The sequence below is a fragment of the Stylophora pistillata genome, chromosome 2, assembly GCF_964205215.1.
Source record: "Stylophora pistillata chromosome 2, jaStyPist1.2, whole genome shotgun sequence".
NCBI classification, from domain to species: Eukaryota; Metazoa; Cnidaria; class Anthozoa; order Scleractinia; family Pocilloporidae; genus Stylophora; species Stylophora pistillata.
This window is the reverse complement of record NC_142520.1, coordinates 39,268,152-39,283,807: the sequence shown is the minus strand read 5'-3', so window position 1 is coordinate 39,283,807 and position 15,656 is coordinate 39,268,152. Positions and strand designations below refer to the sequence as shown.

At 39.5% G+C, this 15,656-nt stretch overlaps 1 protein-coding gene across 1 annotated transcript; it reads left to right on the top strand.

The window, feature by feature from the left end:
* Positions 1-21: 21 nt before the first annotated feature.
* Positions 22-14,724, top strand: LOC111319608 (uncharacterized). Its single transcript, XM_088751147.1, has 19 exons — positions 22-141; positions 583-838; positions 2,286-2,371; positions 2,969-3,057; positions 3,468-3,579; positions 3,782-3,888; positions 4,541-4,621; positions 4,799-4,844; positions 5,801-5,921; positions 6,315-6,400; positions 7,586-7,677; positions 8,315-8,380; positions 9,015-9,068; positions 9,752-9,815; positions 10,433-10,533; positions 11,124-11,252; positions 11,721-11,835; positions 12,543-12,990; positions 13,476-14,724. Exons 1-19 carry the CDS (start codon positions 132-134, stop codon positions 13,675-13,677), a joined length of 2,265 nt encoding a protein of 754 aa, XP_088607273.1. The 5' UTR covers positions 22-131; the 3' UTR covers positions 13,678-14,724.
* Positions 14,725-15,656: the final 932 nt, after the last annotated feature.

Sequence of the window (15,656 nt, the reverse complement as noted above, 5' to 3'; positions counted from 1 at the left end):
GCAGTACGATATCTCCAAATATCCAGCGACCTTCGGCAATTTCCGTGGACTCCTCGGCTGCTCCGGAATTGCAATCGAAAATAACTTTTTGAAGAATGTTTATTCGCGCGGCAAAGGATCAGAGACCATAAATGAGCTTTGGTAAGTTAGCTGTTGTCATAGTAGTTGCTGATGGATGCGCGAATACCAAACGCTGGTCTTTCTTTAAATTTTGAAGTGCGCCCCGCGAGCGATTATGGAGTGAAATACTCTCTTAGTTTTATAATCGTACAATTACTGATCTGATGTCCTTTAAGGCCGTATAAACTTTTTAAACTAGCTCGAAAGTGGATTGCTCATTACTCGTTGAAAATTGAGATGTCAGGGATGATTTAATTTTTTGACTGATCTTTTTTTTGTCTTAAATGTAAAATCAGACATTATCACCGCTACCCCACCCCCCAGTGCAGGGATAGTGCGGAAACAGCATTGCATCACCTTCGCGATCGAATGCGCGCTTGTTATTCATGATCTCAGATATGTTCTTTTTTAATTTTTTGTTTTGTTTTTATTTTTCTTAAGCTTGATCATTCTTTTTCCAGAAAAAAAAAAACATATTCAAAATGTTGAACGTATTCACACGACAAAAGATCCTTAAGCAAGCAAAGAGCTTGCGGAGAATTGCAAGGTTGATATCAAGAAGTCCGCTTGGACCTGGGCCAGCTGGTCTCAATAACTTACAAGATAGACTCTTTCAAGTCTACCCAGAGGTTGCAGAGGCAATTGTCAGTAAAAGGCCAGTCGTTGCATTAGAGTCAACCATTATAACACATGGAATGCCCTATCCAGAAAATCTAAGGTATTGCATATTTGTTAACCTTTCACTCCCCAAGGGCTCATTGGTTATTCTTCTTACGGTCTGTCATGCAATTCTTATGGTTTTGGTTCCGAGAATTTGGTATTGTATCAACTAATAATCTCCTAATTGATATTTTCCTTTGTTCTCATTACTTGTCTGCTTGATATTGTATTGTTTAACTTGCTAAAGTACACAAAATAGAATTTCTACTTACAATGTCAATGCTATATCAAACAGACAAGTGATGAGAACAAAAGAAAATATCAGTTGGGGATTGGTGTTTGATCCAATACCAAATTCTCACACTAACATCATAAGAACTGTATAGCAGACAGTAAGGAGAAATTCTGTCTTGGTCTCTCATGAGAGTTGTAGGGTTAACAAAACTCTTTTCCTGCAGAAAAAAGTGGTTGCATAAGGATGGTTTGTATCAATTTCAGTATCCACCTACCCCCCTCCCCCCTTAACCCAACAACAGTCAGCCAATAACAAGTTAGGGTTAATGGAGGGTTAGTATAGGGGGGGGGGGGGAGAGTGGGGGAGGCACTAAGGTGCCCAGTTCCTTAGATACTGGCATTGATCTGATGGTTTTATGACAAGTTACTTTTTTTTCAACCCACATAAATACTTTGCCAATTGTTAGGCGTATAATCTCATTCGGTTGGTGATAATTACCTGACCTCAATGTTTGATTCAGGGTGACATTGTAAGGTGAAATTAGATGCTTGTCACTCATATGGGTTAAAGTTAAGGTTTGATATATATTTTCTCTTATTTAGTTCAATTTTCACTGCATTAAGTTTTGCAGTGGGGAAGGACTAGAAAGGAACATAGGAACCATTCGTGCTAGTCCACCCTCCCACCCATCCCACCCCAGGGGAGGACATCCATCACACAGTAATCTCGTGTGTGGGAAATTAATGTCTCCTTCTCCAACCCTGCAGGAGACAGGACCTCCATTTATTCGTCCCTATCTGAGAAGACTAGAATATCTAACCATTTCTTGATGTTATAGAAAGGTAGCAAATTCTTCTCAATTATTTTAAGACCCAGAGTGTTGGTCCGGCCGGGACTCAAACCCTCGACCTCCCGCACAACAGTCCAGCGCTCTATCCATTGAGCTAACCGGGAGGCGATGCTGATCTTACAGGATACACAAACTGTGTTCTGTGAATCTAAATTGTTGTTAGTCCACTCATGCAAATTGATTCTCAAAACACAATTGGGCCCATTTGGGGTCAATCCATAATTTAGGGAATTCTTTCATTCCACTTTTAAAAGATTTTCTGTCATTCCATGTTTAAGGATGCTCCATCATTCCATCGTACCACCATTCTGTCATTGCAGCAAAAAGGGTCAACCCCTGCCCCTTACTCAGAACCTTTCTTCCTAGAATCTCAGTTAAAAGAAATTGCTTAATTTTGAACAAATTATGTTTTTTACACAGAGTTGCCAAAGAAGTAGAAAAAATTGTGAAAAACAATGGAGCAATACCAGCCACTGTAGCAATTATGTCTGGAAAAATCCATGTAGGTGAGTGTGATTATATTTATTTATTTATTAGTAAGAGGCGTTGTTTAAAAAAAAACTGATATCAGTGATTACCAAAAGTTAAGTCTTGTTTGTCAGTGAAAACAGGGAGGAGGTAAAGATCTCGTTTGAGCAGTGGCGGATCCAGGGGGAGGGTCTGGGGGGTCTGGAACCCCCCCCCCCATCAGACCTGGCACTTACAACTTTGAGTCTGAAATTTTTAGATTGACAGGATTATATATCACTTTTTAACTGGCTGATTTTTTAAATTATGAATCCAAGTAAACGGTAAGCGGCCAAGGACTTATAACGTGCAAGTGCGACTGGCGGGAGGGGGTGTGGGGGGTGTTGGGAAGAAGTAATTTGCCTCAAAAGAGTCCAACAGTCCTTTCTGAACCAAAGTTTGGACCCCCCCCAATCAAAAATTCCTGGATCCACCCCTGTTTGAGGTTATGGCTCAATCATTCATTCAGTAAGTATTTAATGCCATTTAATTCTTTTGTTTCATATTATATTCATATTATATTATATTATATTCATGTTATATAGTAGCAAGCTGTACACTTATTTATGTTAAAAAAAAAAAAAAATTGTTTATAGGTTTGTCAGAAGAGAACTTAGAGAGATTAGCTCAGGATACTAATGCTGTAAAGACATCCAGGAGAGACTTACCCTATGTTATCAGCAAGGTGATATGTATCTCTTAATTTTGTCATTATTTGACTTGCAATTACAGTTTTTAGAAATTTTCAAAAAACTATCTTTCTGGAGGTTCAGAGGTTATCCATTACAAAATCTTAGAATACATGAATTAACAAATCTCTTTTATTAATCATTGTCTGAAGACTTTATCCCTCACCTGCGAATGTGAAAGGGTGGTAGCAACATACTCTCATGTTACTTTGCAGTTTTCTTGAATAGGTGAAAACTTGTAAACATGAAGAACTCAGTTACTCAGAGAGTTTGGAATGATCAATAATGGTTATTATCATTTTAATTATAGTTATGTTTTGTTGGCATTAAACTGGGGAGCCTTGAAAATTTTTTTCTAACGATTGACAGCCTTAACATAGAAGCTCTTTAATTTTTTGTCATGTAGGGTCTAAGTGGAGGAACCACAGTATCAAGTACTATGATTGCTGCAAATGTCACAGGTATCCCAGTTTTTGTTACTGGAGGAATCGGTGGTGTTCATAGAAGAGCAGAGTCAAGTAAGTTTATACCTACATATATTACCTAAATATATGTTGTATGTGACGAAGTTACTGAAAAACTTAGACAATCAAATACATTCTTGAATTTTTCAACCCTATAGTTGATTATCCGGACTATTTACTGAGGTCCCAACGAGTCCGGATAATCGAGGTTCGACTATACACTCGTTTCAAAGTTTATTCTTCTCCCTTTGAACAGCATTTGATATCAGTGCAGACCTTACTGAGCTTGGTAAAACCCCAGTGGCAGTTATTTGTGCTGGAGCTAAATCTATTCTGGACATTGAATTGACTCTTGAGTATTTGGTAAGATTAAATTTCTTGTAGGAGTATTTAATAATTAACAACAGTTAAGACAATTTTTCACTGCAAGTGGGGTGAATAATTCAGCCAAGTGAAGTAAATATCCACCATTTTCACCAATACTGAGGTGAATAATTCTTTCAAATTGTAGATGACATATTAAGAATCAAGAAATAATTTTTTAAATTTATTCTTTGTTTATCTATTTATTTATTTATTTTCTGTCAGTTTACTAAAAAATGGTTACCAAATTAAAGTCCTTTCTCCACAACTACTCAGAGGTGAATAGCACATGCCAATCACTTCTAAGCTGTCCAATCAACACACATGACAAGTGCTGTTTTTACCTATGAGGTATATACCTATTACAGATGATAAATATTTGACAGTCATTTTTTTTTTCAGTGCCCCTTTCAATTGCTGATGTAGAAAGCTTTAAAACTCTAGTTTAAAAAATAATTCATCTTATTGCTGGGGAAATGCCAGTAATAGGTAACAAATGCACCCACCCACCCCCACTCCCCTTAAAAAAAGAGTTATTGGAGGAACTGGTTATTCTTAATTTCCTGTTATATTCAATGCATAAATAAAATTGTCAAAGAATTTACCTTTTATAGAAAATTTTTCTTTTTTTCTAAATGACTATTTTTCAAAGGAAACGCAAGGTGTTCTTGTGGCAACATATGGAGACTCTCTAGACTTCCCAGCCTTTTTCACTTCAAAAAGTGGATTTAAGGTCAGTTCAAATGGACTATGACATACTTGATCTCAAAAGAGTTTCAAAACTTTTCCTTGTGAAACTATAATTATGATTATACACAAGATGAATGTTTCAATGCGCTAAACTGTTCAGCTAAACTGAAACTAAATCTGCCCTTTGGTTGTGCCATTTTTTTCCATATGCTTTTCACAGTCTGTTTGCAATATACAATCCCCAGAGGAGGCAGCTAATTTGATTGGTGAGTTTGTTTTGGTCTGAACTGACCAGCGGTTTGTATGATTCCTTGTTGAGGCTCTCATGGGGGGAAATCCTCTCCAGAAGCAGGAAGTGTCAATAACAAGAGATATCATAACATCATCACCCACCAGAAATAACATTTAACCGTTTACAGTATGCATATTCTTCTTAGTGTTATCTAAACATATCCAAGGTATTGACAAAGGGAATTTATTTAGAAATAAGGAGCCTCTTAATTGAGTGGTTGTGGAGGCGCGGTGGCCTCATGGTTTGAGCGCTTGACTCCGGATCGAGTGGTCCAGGCTTGAGCCCTGGCCGGGACATTGTGTTGTGTTGTTCGGCAAGACACTTTGCTCTCACAGTTCCTCTCTTCACCCAGGTGTTTAAATGGGTACCGGCAATTTAATGCTGGGGGTAACCCTGCGATGGACTGGCATCCCAGCCAGGGGGGAGTAGAAATACTCCTAGTCGCTTCATGCTACAGAAACCGGAGTTAAGCACCGGCCTGATGGGCCACTAGGCTCGTAAACAGACTTTACCTTTCCTTAATTGAGTGGTTATTTCTCATTTTCTCATGTTCTTAAAGTTTGATTCATGGGTGATGTAGTAAGGAGAGATAAGAAGCTGGTCATCCCAAGGATTTAAAGGGTTAAGGTGCCAAAAAGGAAAGCTAAAGTACACTTTCCTTTTATTATCTATCGACAGCCATGCAAATGTCTATCTCAGTTTGACAGAAGCACCATTTATTAAAAATGTTACTGCTGGCTACATTACAGCTGAATACAAGTTGCTAAATTGGCGATTTTAATTTCACACCGCACATGTAGTTGCCATAGGTTTTTTTTCCTCTCCGCCGCCATGGTGTCCAAAACGGGCTCGGCTTTCAGTGTTATAGAATGTCTTGGAGAGAGCTTCGATTGTATGAGGGTTTCTTATCTTTTTCTGACTATTCTGCAGATGCGAATTTATCTTTAAAATCCAACAGTGGGATAGTTCTAGCTGTCCCAATCTCAGAAGATGAGGCTGCATCTGGGGAAATTATAGAGAAAGCTATCCAGAAGGCTTTAAAAGAAGCCAGGTAATAATTATTACTAATAATTATCACTAATAATTTACCAGTTGTAGATGATGCTTAACTTCTGACTTAATAATTATAATAAGCGATGGTGCGAGCAGGGTCAGAAGTAGCCCTACGGCCTCGCAATGTTTCAAGATGAAAAAATAACAAATTCAGGGAGGAAGGAAAAAAAGGAGAGGGGAATGCTCATGTTGTAAAATGCTTGTTCACTTAGGTGGTCCGGACGAACCGGAAAATATTTGGCCCTTGGTTTTGACGGGCGTCTTCGGCTGCGGTCGGTCCCTGCCCCTTAACCTCAAGCGGAATATTTAAATTCCTTCTCGGCCCATCCCTTTCAGAAGTACTTACTTTGGAGTACATAAATACTACTAGTTTTTTTTTTTTTTTTCCTAGTGATTCAGGTATCAAAAGTAAAGAAGTAACACCCTTTATACTCAAGAGAGTGAATGAACTAACCGAGGGTCAATCTCTCCGAGCCAGTATCCTTTTTCATCTTGCTTTTGTTATCTACCGTTACTTTGTTCAATAGGCTCTTCCAATTTACCCAGGAGAACTTTTTCGTCATAGTATTTAGTTCTTATTAACCGAGCGGGAGGTCTCTATGGGAGAATCTTGACCGAGGTTGCCAGTACAGACCGAACGCAGTGAGGTCTGTACCAGCGACCGAGGTCAAGATTCTCCCATACAGACCGACCTCGCACAGTTAATAAGATGTTTATTATATGGCTGTATCTTATATGCCAATTTTTATATTCTTTGTACCTTTTTTTTCTAGACCAGTCTAGATGCCAGTCTAGATGGGAAAATCTAGACCGCTTTCAATATTGATTTCAGCCAATCAAATTCGTGAATTCGGTAGTTCCCAGTCCTTGTGAGACACAGCCATATAATAATGCTCATATGATAACCGTGACAAAAATATCGAGAAAATCTGTCATGGTTTTAAAGGAAGAGTTTGTCAGGTATTTTTAGTAAAGCGGTTAGAAAGGTGACATCAGTTTGTAAAAAAAATTTTGCGCTGCGTTTGTGGGTCAGGATTTTAAGTGAAAGATGATGTTAATCAGTGAATGACACATGCATACTCGAAAAAAAAAAAAAAAACCCCGAGCACTCCTGCCAATTAGGATTCGACCCTTCGACCTTCCGATTAGTACTTTGGATGCTCTACCACTTTGCTGTAGGAAACGTGTGTTGGCAGTATCTGAGAAGTTTGCAGTAAATGGTTTGAACCCGGGAGTAACTTGTGAAAGTGCAGTATGTGGGAAATGTGGGAATGGGGAATGTGGGAAGTGTGTCACCGTGGACGTAGTTAAACAGCTTAGCCAATCACAAGTCTCCTGTTGCTCAGTGGTAGAATATCTAAAGTACAGCTCGAGGGGTCGTAGGTTCGGCTCCTGTTGGGAGTACTCAGAGTTCTTTTATTCCGAGTATGCCTGGATGATTCACTGAATAACTTTAGCTATAACTTATTTGAAAAGCTGACGTTTTGAGCGTTGGACCCAGCTGGGGCACAGCTTTTAAGTTGCAGGTTATTCTGCAAGTTTCCTAATTTAGTCTTCAGTACGTAAGGTCAGCCTTAACTCTAGGCACTTGCGGCTCAGACCAATTACAAAGTGCCGAACTGGTTAATTTATAAGATAAAAATCCTTAACTCCTGCTGTCAGATATGGCATTAGTAAAAAACAATGCAAAGATAGGAAGTTTAATTGCTGTTGAGTTATGCAGAATACGAAAACTCAAGGAAAAGAAAGCTGTGGTAAGCCATAAGAACAAGGAAGATATGCTGTCGCTGATTCCATTCGGCCATGTGTCTTTTCAGTTAAGGACGCTGCTTTTCACTTGCGATGGAGTCGGAGTCAGATTCATAATCAAACCCACGGAGACGGAAGGAAAAATATGGGTGCCGCTCACGACTCCGTCGCCTACAATACAGTGAAAAATGGAGTGCCGGGATCGTAAGCCATCTGAAAGCCTGATAACTGGCATTGTGATTGGTTAGTTCGTTCGCTTCTGCTCGCGACTCAGACAATCTAGTTTTCAGTGGATCATGAGCGGCGGAGTCATAAGCGAAATCGGATGAAAATGGAACTGTTTTGATCCTCAAGTTCGGATTCCTTCTAGCCCGTGACTCCTCTGAGACTCCGATTTTCGATTTTTACTTGTTCGGAAGCACTCTTGCGACTCCAACTCCGTCGCCATTGAAAATCAGCCCTTACTGATCATCGCTGGTGTCAAAATGCGACTGGAACATAATATGGTAGCTAAGCCGTAGCCGTCTTTTATGACCTAGAAAAGGAAAGACAAACAAGGCAAAATGGAATACAATACACTTCTGTAATAAATTGTAGCCGAACTCAAACGTAAGTTGAAGGATTCCATTTGCTGCTTCACAGGAATCACAAGGCAAAGTGCCAGGCTTTCCAGATTCAACTACAGACTGGAACCGGCAAAAGAGACCAGTAAGTCGACAGTAGTAAATTAAGAGTCAAATTTGTAGGTAACACTGTGGGAACAGAGAATGCTGTTCTTATGACAGACCGGTGGGCGGTCAGTTTTCTTCTGGATTCTGTGTATGTTTACTACAATACACTACTACAACTTGAGTTGAACGAAAGACACTGTGCTGAAGTATAAAGAAAGTTGCTTGTACTGAAGCTATTTTAGAAGTGAACGAAATTAACTGAAATGGAATAATTAGGCTAAAAACTCGAACGAAAAAAGGTAAAACTCGAACGAAAAAAGGTAAAACTCGAACGAAAAAAGGAAAAGAAGAGGGGATGGGCAAAATTGGGTAGAATGTGTGGGAATTTGGGGCTAATTTCGCTAACCTTTCAGTTTTATGTCAATTAGAATGAAACTTCAATTTTTAACACTCAAATTGAAATCACTTTGTTTAGTTACTTTGTCACCAGCAGCTCTAATAATAATAATAGTAATAATAATAATAATAATAATAATAATAATAATAATCGACTTTATTTAAAGAGGGTATACACATAACAGCTTGCGCTGATAAACCTGTGGAGAGCTCTGCTCTCGGTTGATAATTTTTTTTTCCTTTTTTTCTCTTTATCCGGTCACGTTCCGTTCTAGGTTGTGATCGGTGGGTCCAATGTCGATTTTATCGCAACAGCGGAAAATATTGTGGCAAGTATGGTAATTAATAATATAGATAAAAAATCTTGTGCCCATCTGATTGGATGAAAACAAGTGCATTTGACTTTCTGTGATGCCTTTTTATGTAAATTATTAACAAGTAACAACACGATTTCTCGCGCAATTTGCTGTAATAAGCACTTGTAAATCTTTCAAAGACCACAAACTGCACTCGCCATACGGGTTCGTGCGATTTTGTTTTCTATGAAAAATTTACCTGCTTATTAACACCAGATTGCGCTTGAAATCATGTTCTTACCTATACAAATTCAAGACAGGTATCAATTAAGAAACGCAAATTACCATTTTAAAGTCGGCATCTTGAAATGACAGCAGGCTTTACTAGTTCTCCCAGACCGTTGGTCTTTCTTGTTTTTCCTGTTGTGCAATGCAGTGAACTCTCACAGACAGAACAGAGATTGTGAATCTCGTTTAACACCCCAACATCAGTGTGCGTATTCTTAGTGCTGCTCTCTTTTCATTTCTTACGGTGCTGACAAGGGAAGTTTGTTTAACAATGCAGAATTTTCTTTGCAAGGGGTGATATCCTAAAGAGAAACTAGATCCTAGTCACCCCCAGATCTCAGAGGGTTAAGTGTCTCATCGTTTAAAGTGTATGAAGGAATGAATACGTTTATGGACTGGAATTAAATCGCTTAATAACATTTAAACAGCCTGAAGCGTCCAACCCTGGAAAAGTAAGGATGAGTTTTGGTGGAGTTGGAAGAAATATGGCAGGTGAGAAAGTAACATATTAATTGCATCCTTCGTTTTACGTAAGATTAACACCCGTCATCCTCGCAGGCGTTTTGTGGGATGTCATGCAACGCTCCCCTTTAAAAGGAGAAGGCGGAGGGCGAAAGTCAAAGAAGTGTTTTGGATAAGCTCCGATACACTTATAACTAATCTCTATCCACGCAGCTGAGGATAGCAAGAAAGCAGAAGCCTGCTCTTTAGATAATTCATGAAGCAGAATGCTTATTGTTCTCGCGACGTTTACCTACAGTTTAAAGCTGTTATACACATCTTCTAAAGTGTTGAATCTATACTGGATCTTTTTGTTTCTTCATACTCTTACGTTTTGTTTCTTGGTTTCGTAAAATTTGCTCTTCTAAATTCTGCCCACTCCACCAAGTAAAATGTTTACTGAACCCTATCGTGCATGTTTGAAATGAACGTCTTGCAAACAAAGTATTCTGTAATCGTTTAAGGTATAGCAGTATGAAAGTTGGTTGCGTTTTAATCCTAGGATAGAAATCTGACATGAGAAATCCTGCTGCGTTTTTTTTTTTTTCCCTTCATCAAAGCTGCAGTTAAAACAATAGAATAAACTTTTTGATTCTTCACTTCACCAGAATGCCTGGCTCGTCTTGGCTTGAGGCCGCTGTTCGTGTCATCCATAGGGAGTGATCCTCTGGGAGCCATGTTGCTTAAACACTGTGAAGAAACAAGAATGGTAGGCCTGTATTGCACTGCGAAGATACTGAAAAGTTTTTCTTTGTCCTAGGCTCGTGATAAGACGACTCCCGTCAAATGTTAGATTTATTCGTTGGATAGATCGACATGACGATGATGTATTGAAAGCCCTATAACCACATCTGGACAATTGGACAATAGCCAGCAGAGCATGTGTAATTTTGTTGAGCGACTGCACAGTATATTCTTGGTGAAAATTATAGCTGCCAACTTTGATTTTTACAGCAGCAGAAGACGGGAGAGAAAGAAATTTGTTCCGAGGGGGTGAGCGACGGTCAAAATGAAGGAGTGGGGAAGGTGTGGGGTAACAGAAATTTTTAGAAATTGCCTTAGTATCCTGTCATTTCACCTTCCCTTCCCCCCCCCCCCCTCACCTAGATCAAAGCATAGCTGGCCGAATAAACGATCGTGAGCTTGTAACATCAACGTGGGACAGTGTTGTACTGGCTGTGCTGTACCTAGAAAGATAAGGTTATAGCAATAAATAGTCATTTGCCTTAAGTTCACTTTATATTCAGTTCCCTCAAAGCGATTTAGTGTTTTTAAATTGTTGATTGGTTCCCTGTTCAGGTTACACGTGGCATATACACCTCTAAGGTTAATCACACTGGTACCTACTCGGCGATAATGAGCCAAAATGGCGAATTTCACGCAGCCGTTGGTGACATGGACATCCATAAAGTTATCAGTCCTGATCATGTGAGATACTGTTATTTAAGAGGACTTTTGATTGCTTCATTATTTCCGTTCAGCCCGCCTCTTTCTCAAATGTGACTCGCTATTTTACCTACAGTCATGGAGTTACAAAAGGTGGCCAGATTTTGGAATATTTGAATATTGGAATATTTGATGGGGAACGGGGCTCCAAACACATTTTTTATATATCTAATTGGTAAATAAGTAAATTTTGACTCTTTTGTGCTGAGCAGGAGTAACGTAGTAACATTGTAAAGGTTCGCTAATGTGAAAGCGAGAGACACTTGAAAATAACGCGTCGTTTTTGCTTGTAAATCCTTTCCTCCCAACCTTCCCCTCCCCCCTTGCCCCCATTTCCTTCCTCTTACAATGTTGATTTCAACTTCTTAGAGTTTATTATACTCCTCAAATAAAGAAGTAATTTCAGCTTTTTCTAAAACATCTTTTGTATTTTTTGTATCTATTTCTAAGATTTTAGCCTTTGAGGAACCCATTAAACACGCACCTTTGGTAATGCTGGATGGTAACATCACTGAAGAAGCTATTGATCAAGTGTGTTACTTCTGCGCAGCTAACCGCATACCAGGTACCATAATGCTAGTGCTGTAGCTGAGTATTGATTACGATTCAATTAATAGGGTCTTCCACCAAAGGATGACGGTCACAAATGAATGACCGACATGTACTGTAGACAGTTCCTGCGCTCCTTGAAAGTCCTTTAAAGTCCTTGAATTTAATTTTTTGTTTTCAAGGACTTGAAAACCCTTGAATTTAGTCTCAGGTCCTTGAAAATTTCTGAAAAGTCTTTGCAAATAAGTGCAGATGAATCAAAGTCGAAGTTTTGTTTAGTTTTTGGCGATGAAAGTGCAAGTTTATAGCACAAATCGCGAAATCGAGTTTTTCTTTTGAATCCCGTGTCCGATTATGATGTTTGACCCGTAATAAAGAGCGATGTTTTTTTTTTTTTAAATTTCTGTTAGCTCCTATTTAATGCAAAAGGTCCTTGAATTTGAGAGCCAAGGTCCTTGAAAGTCCTCGAAAGTCCTTGAATTGTTAGGTTCCTGAAAAAGTGCAAGAACCTTGTGTAGATAGACGGTGAAGATTTAGTGTGTTTTCTTAGATTGATGGTAAATTATTTTTGGTTATTAGTCTCTAGCTGTTGGTTGAAAGTGCATGGCATGGATTTCTCAAGGTTGGCAGAAAACAGACTGACCCCTTCCCTGTCATGTACCTGAAAATGTCTTGATACAGTTCTTGTAAAACCGCTTCTTTATTAATTGTTTTGTTATTTAGTCTGGTTTGAACCAACGTGCGTCCTGAAAGCCGATAAACCCTTTCGCAGTGACGCATGGCACAACATAACATACGTGTCGCCTAATCTAAAAGAGCTTCAAACCATGAGCTCAGCCACGATAAATGACGAACTACGGAGATCAAACCTTCCACACTACACTACGGAGGATGATAACGACAAAGATCGACCACTAGACGATATTATAGCCGAGTGCTTGCACCTTTGCAAGCCACTTTTAAAGAATATCCATTGCATCATTGTGACTCTTGGCAAACATGGCGCCTTGATCTGTAGAGATACTTCCGCTGACACTCCATTTCCGACGGCTCAACAGTTGGGTCGTGTATCTGCAGCGCGGCAACACAGTTTGGTGTCAGCGCGACATTTTCCCGCTATAGGCTTGGGAAGTCACGAACCAGGGGGAAACGTCACCGGTGCAGGTGACAGGTGAGATTGGATGATTGATCTTTGGGCGAAACAGAATTTGTAGCCCGAGAACTTCTAAATTAGAGTGTGAAGGAGAGCCACGTCCCCCTCTTATTCATCTTTTTTTTTTTTATGTTATTTCATTCAAGGTCATTCCTTTGAAATATAAGCCCGCTGAGAGTTAATTGACTATCTCAAGCTGGAGCCTGTTTAAATGATCGGTGATACAAACAAGGTTGCCTGTGGTAATTTTTTTAGGGGTGGCATTACCAAAATGAAAACGTTGCACGTTCTATCTGGGTGTGCGTGCTTATCTCATGCCAATGCATAATGCACTACTAAGAAATGCACTCGTAAAGCACGTGAAATCTAAAATATGGAATTTAGAGATACTGTCGTGCCCACTTTACGATCTAATTATTTTGTGCTTAAGACGAACTCTCGGAGTAGAATGTAGACTCATTGAATAAGCTCACTGACCACTCCATGTTGTCTTTATGTTTCAGCTTTGCAGCAGCAATGGCTTCATTCATTATTCAAGGACATTCGCCGGTAATTTGTGTAAAGGCTGGTATACTAGCAGCCCAATATTCTCTTCAATCGCAAGATGCCATTTCTCCGGCAGTTTTCCCAGAGAATTTTACTCTTGAAAATGTTGAATCTTGTATACCATGGGACGCGAATGATATAGATACGGACATTTCTTAGCATTCACTTCATTGGTGAACATTGTGAGGTTAACATATTACTGGGACACATCATATACGTTTTCTTCTGTGCGTGTGTGCATGCGCGAAATTGATCGAGATGTCTCGTAATGTTGGTTTGACTGGTTGGTGCAACGGCGGTAGTCCTTTTCTAAATGGCGACTTACTTGCCTTGAAAGCTTGGATTATTTTAACATCCATTTTTTTTTTTATCGAACTCTATGAGGAAAAGGATATCGATTATCCTTGCACACGAAACCTACAACTTGCCATTCTCGTTAGAATAGCTGTTGTCAGTAGATCGTTACTTGACTTTTGTACTTTGCGTGATTTGTGTGACTTTCGAGAATTGCGCGACTCTATTACAGAATGACACACGGTGTGCTGTTACATTTTAACATAGAAATCGGTGGTCTTCCCCTGCACTGTTGTTACTTAACGTACCAGTAAAAATTTCTTAACGACGACGTGAACTAACGGAATTTTTCAGCGAAATGGGAATACATTTGAATTTGAATGTAAGAAAAATAATGCAATGAACCATTTTAGAGGAAGTTAGAATTTTATTTATTTACTCACTTTCACCAGAGTGTGGTGAGGGTCGCACAACAGAGCGAGGCTCCTTATTAAGTGCGCCCTATATCCCACCCATCCCACCCCAGGGGAGGACATCCATCACACAGTAATCTCGTGTGTGGGAAATTAACGTCTCCTACCCCAACCCTGCAGGAGACGGGACCTCCATTTATTCGTCCCTATCCGAGAAGACTAGAATATCTAACCATTTCTTGATGTTATAGAAAGGTAGCAAATTCTTCTCAATTATTTTTAAGACCCTGAGTGTTGGTCCGGCCGGGGCTCGAACCCTCGACCTCCCGCACAACAGTCCAGCGCTCTATCCATTTGAGCTAACCGGGAGGCGGTTTCTTCCGCGAATCGTTACCCAAAGTTTTGAAACACCTCACCTTTCTTACTGTATAATATACGGAGGTTGTAATGGAGATCTTGCAAGGGTTTTACATTAAATGAGGTAGTGGACTTGTTGACAGGCACGTGATTCATGGACAGATCTTTTCCAATCGGATCGTCAGTCACCATGGTTAGATCTTTTGTTTCATTATTTGAATTACTCTCAGCGATATGAGTTTGTGCCATCAATCTCGTTGCACTGTGATACTAAAAAGTTTCTGCTTCTAACGTGGTTTTCATCCGTGGAAATCACTCGCGAGAGCCCGTGTGTTCCGTTTATTGTGTTTCGAATTTAAAGCGATAACATACACTCGGTCTTGAAATGAAATGCTACACTGTTCGCCATGTTAAACTTTGATAAAAGTTCAACAATTTTGTTTTTGTGTGAATTATGTAAATTATCAGCAAGTAACACTGACATGATTTCGAGTGCAATGTGGTGTAAATAAGCGCGATAAATTTTTCAAAGAATACAAATTGCACCCGCCCTACGGGCTCGCGCAATTTTATGGTCTCTGAATAATTTACTTGAGCTTGTTAACTCCAAATTGCACCCAAAATCATGTTATTACCCATACAAATGTACCCTTGGAGTCGTCTAAGCAATTAGTCTGAGTAGACAAGTAGCCTTACTATCTTTAGCGACCACACATCAGCTTCATTTGCCGGTAAGTACAAAAGAAGAAAATTATAATTACAGTTCAGAGTTAAGAATCTTCCTTAACATTCATTGCGCAAAGTTGGGGGCGAGTTGGCTAATTACAACGTCGCTATGTTAAAATAAAGCGAACTGTTCTTCTTATCCTTTGTGCCGCTGTAACTGGGGTCTGAGCTTCAGCTATTTTCCTCTTTATTTTTGCGTCCCTATTGCATCGTTTGTCATCCTCGCTGCTACTGTGCCAGTCATTCATTTTGTTAACATGCACCGGTTCTGTTGATGCTGCTGTTATCGCATCCCCACTGCCATTGCACTATGTGTACCTGTTGTTCAACGGTGTCCTTATTCTCTAT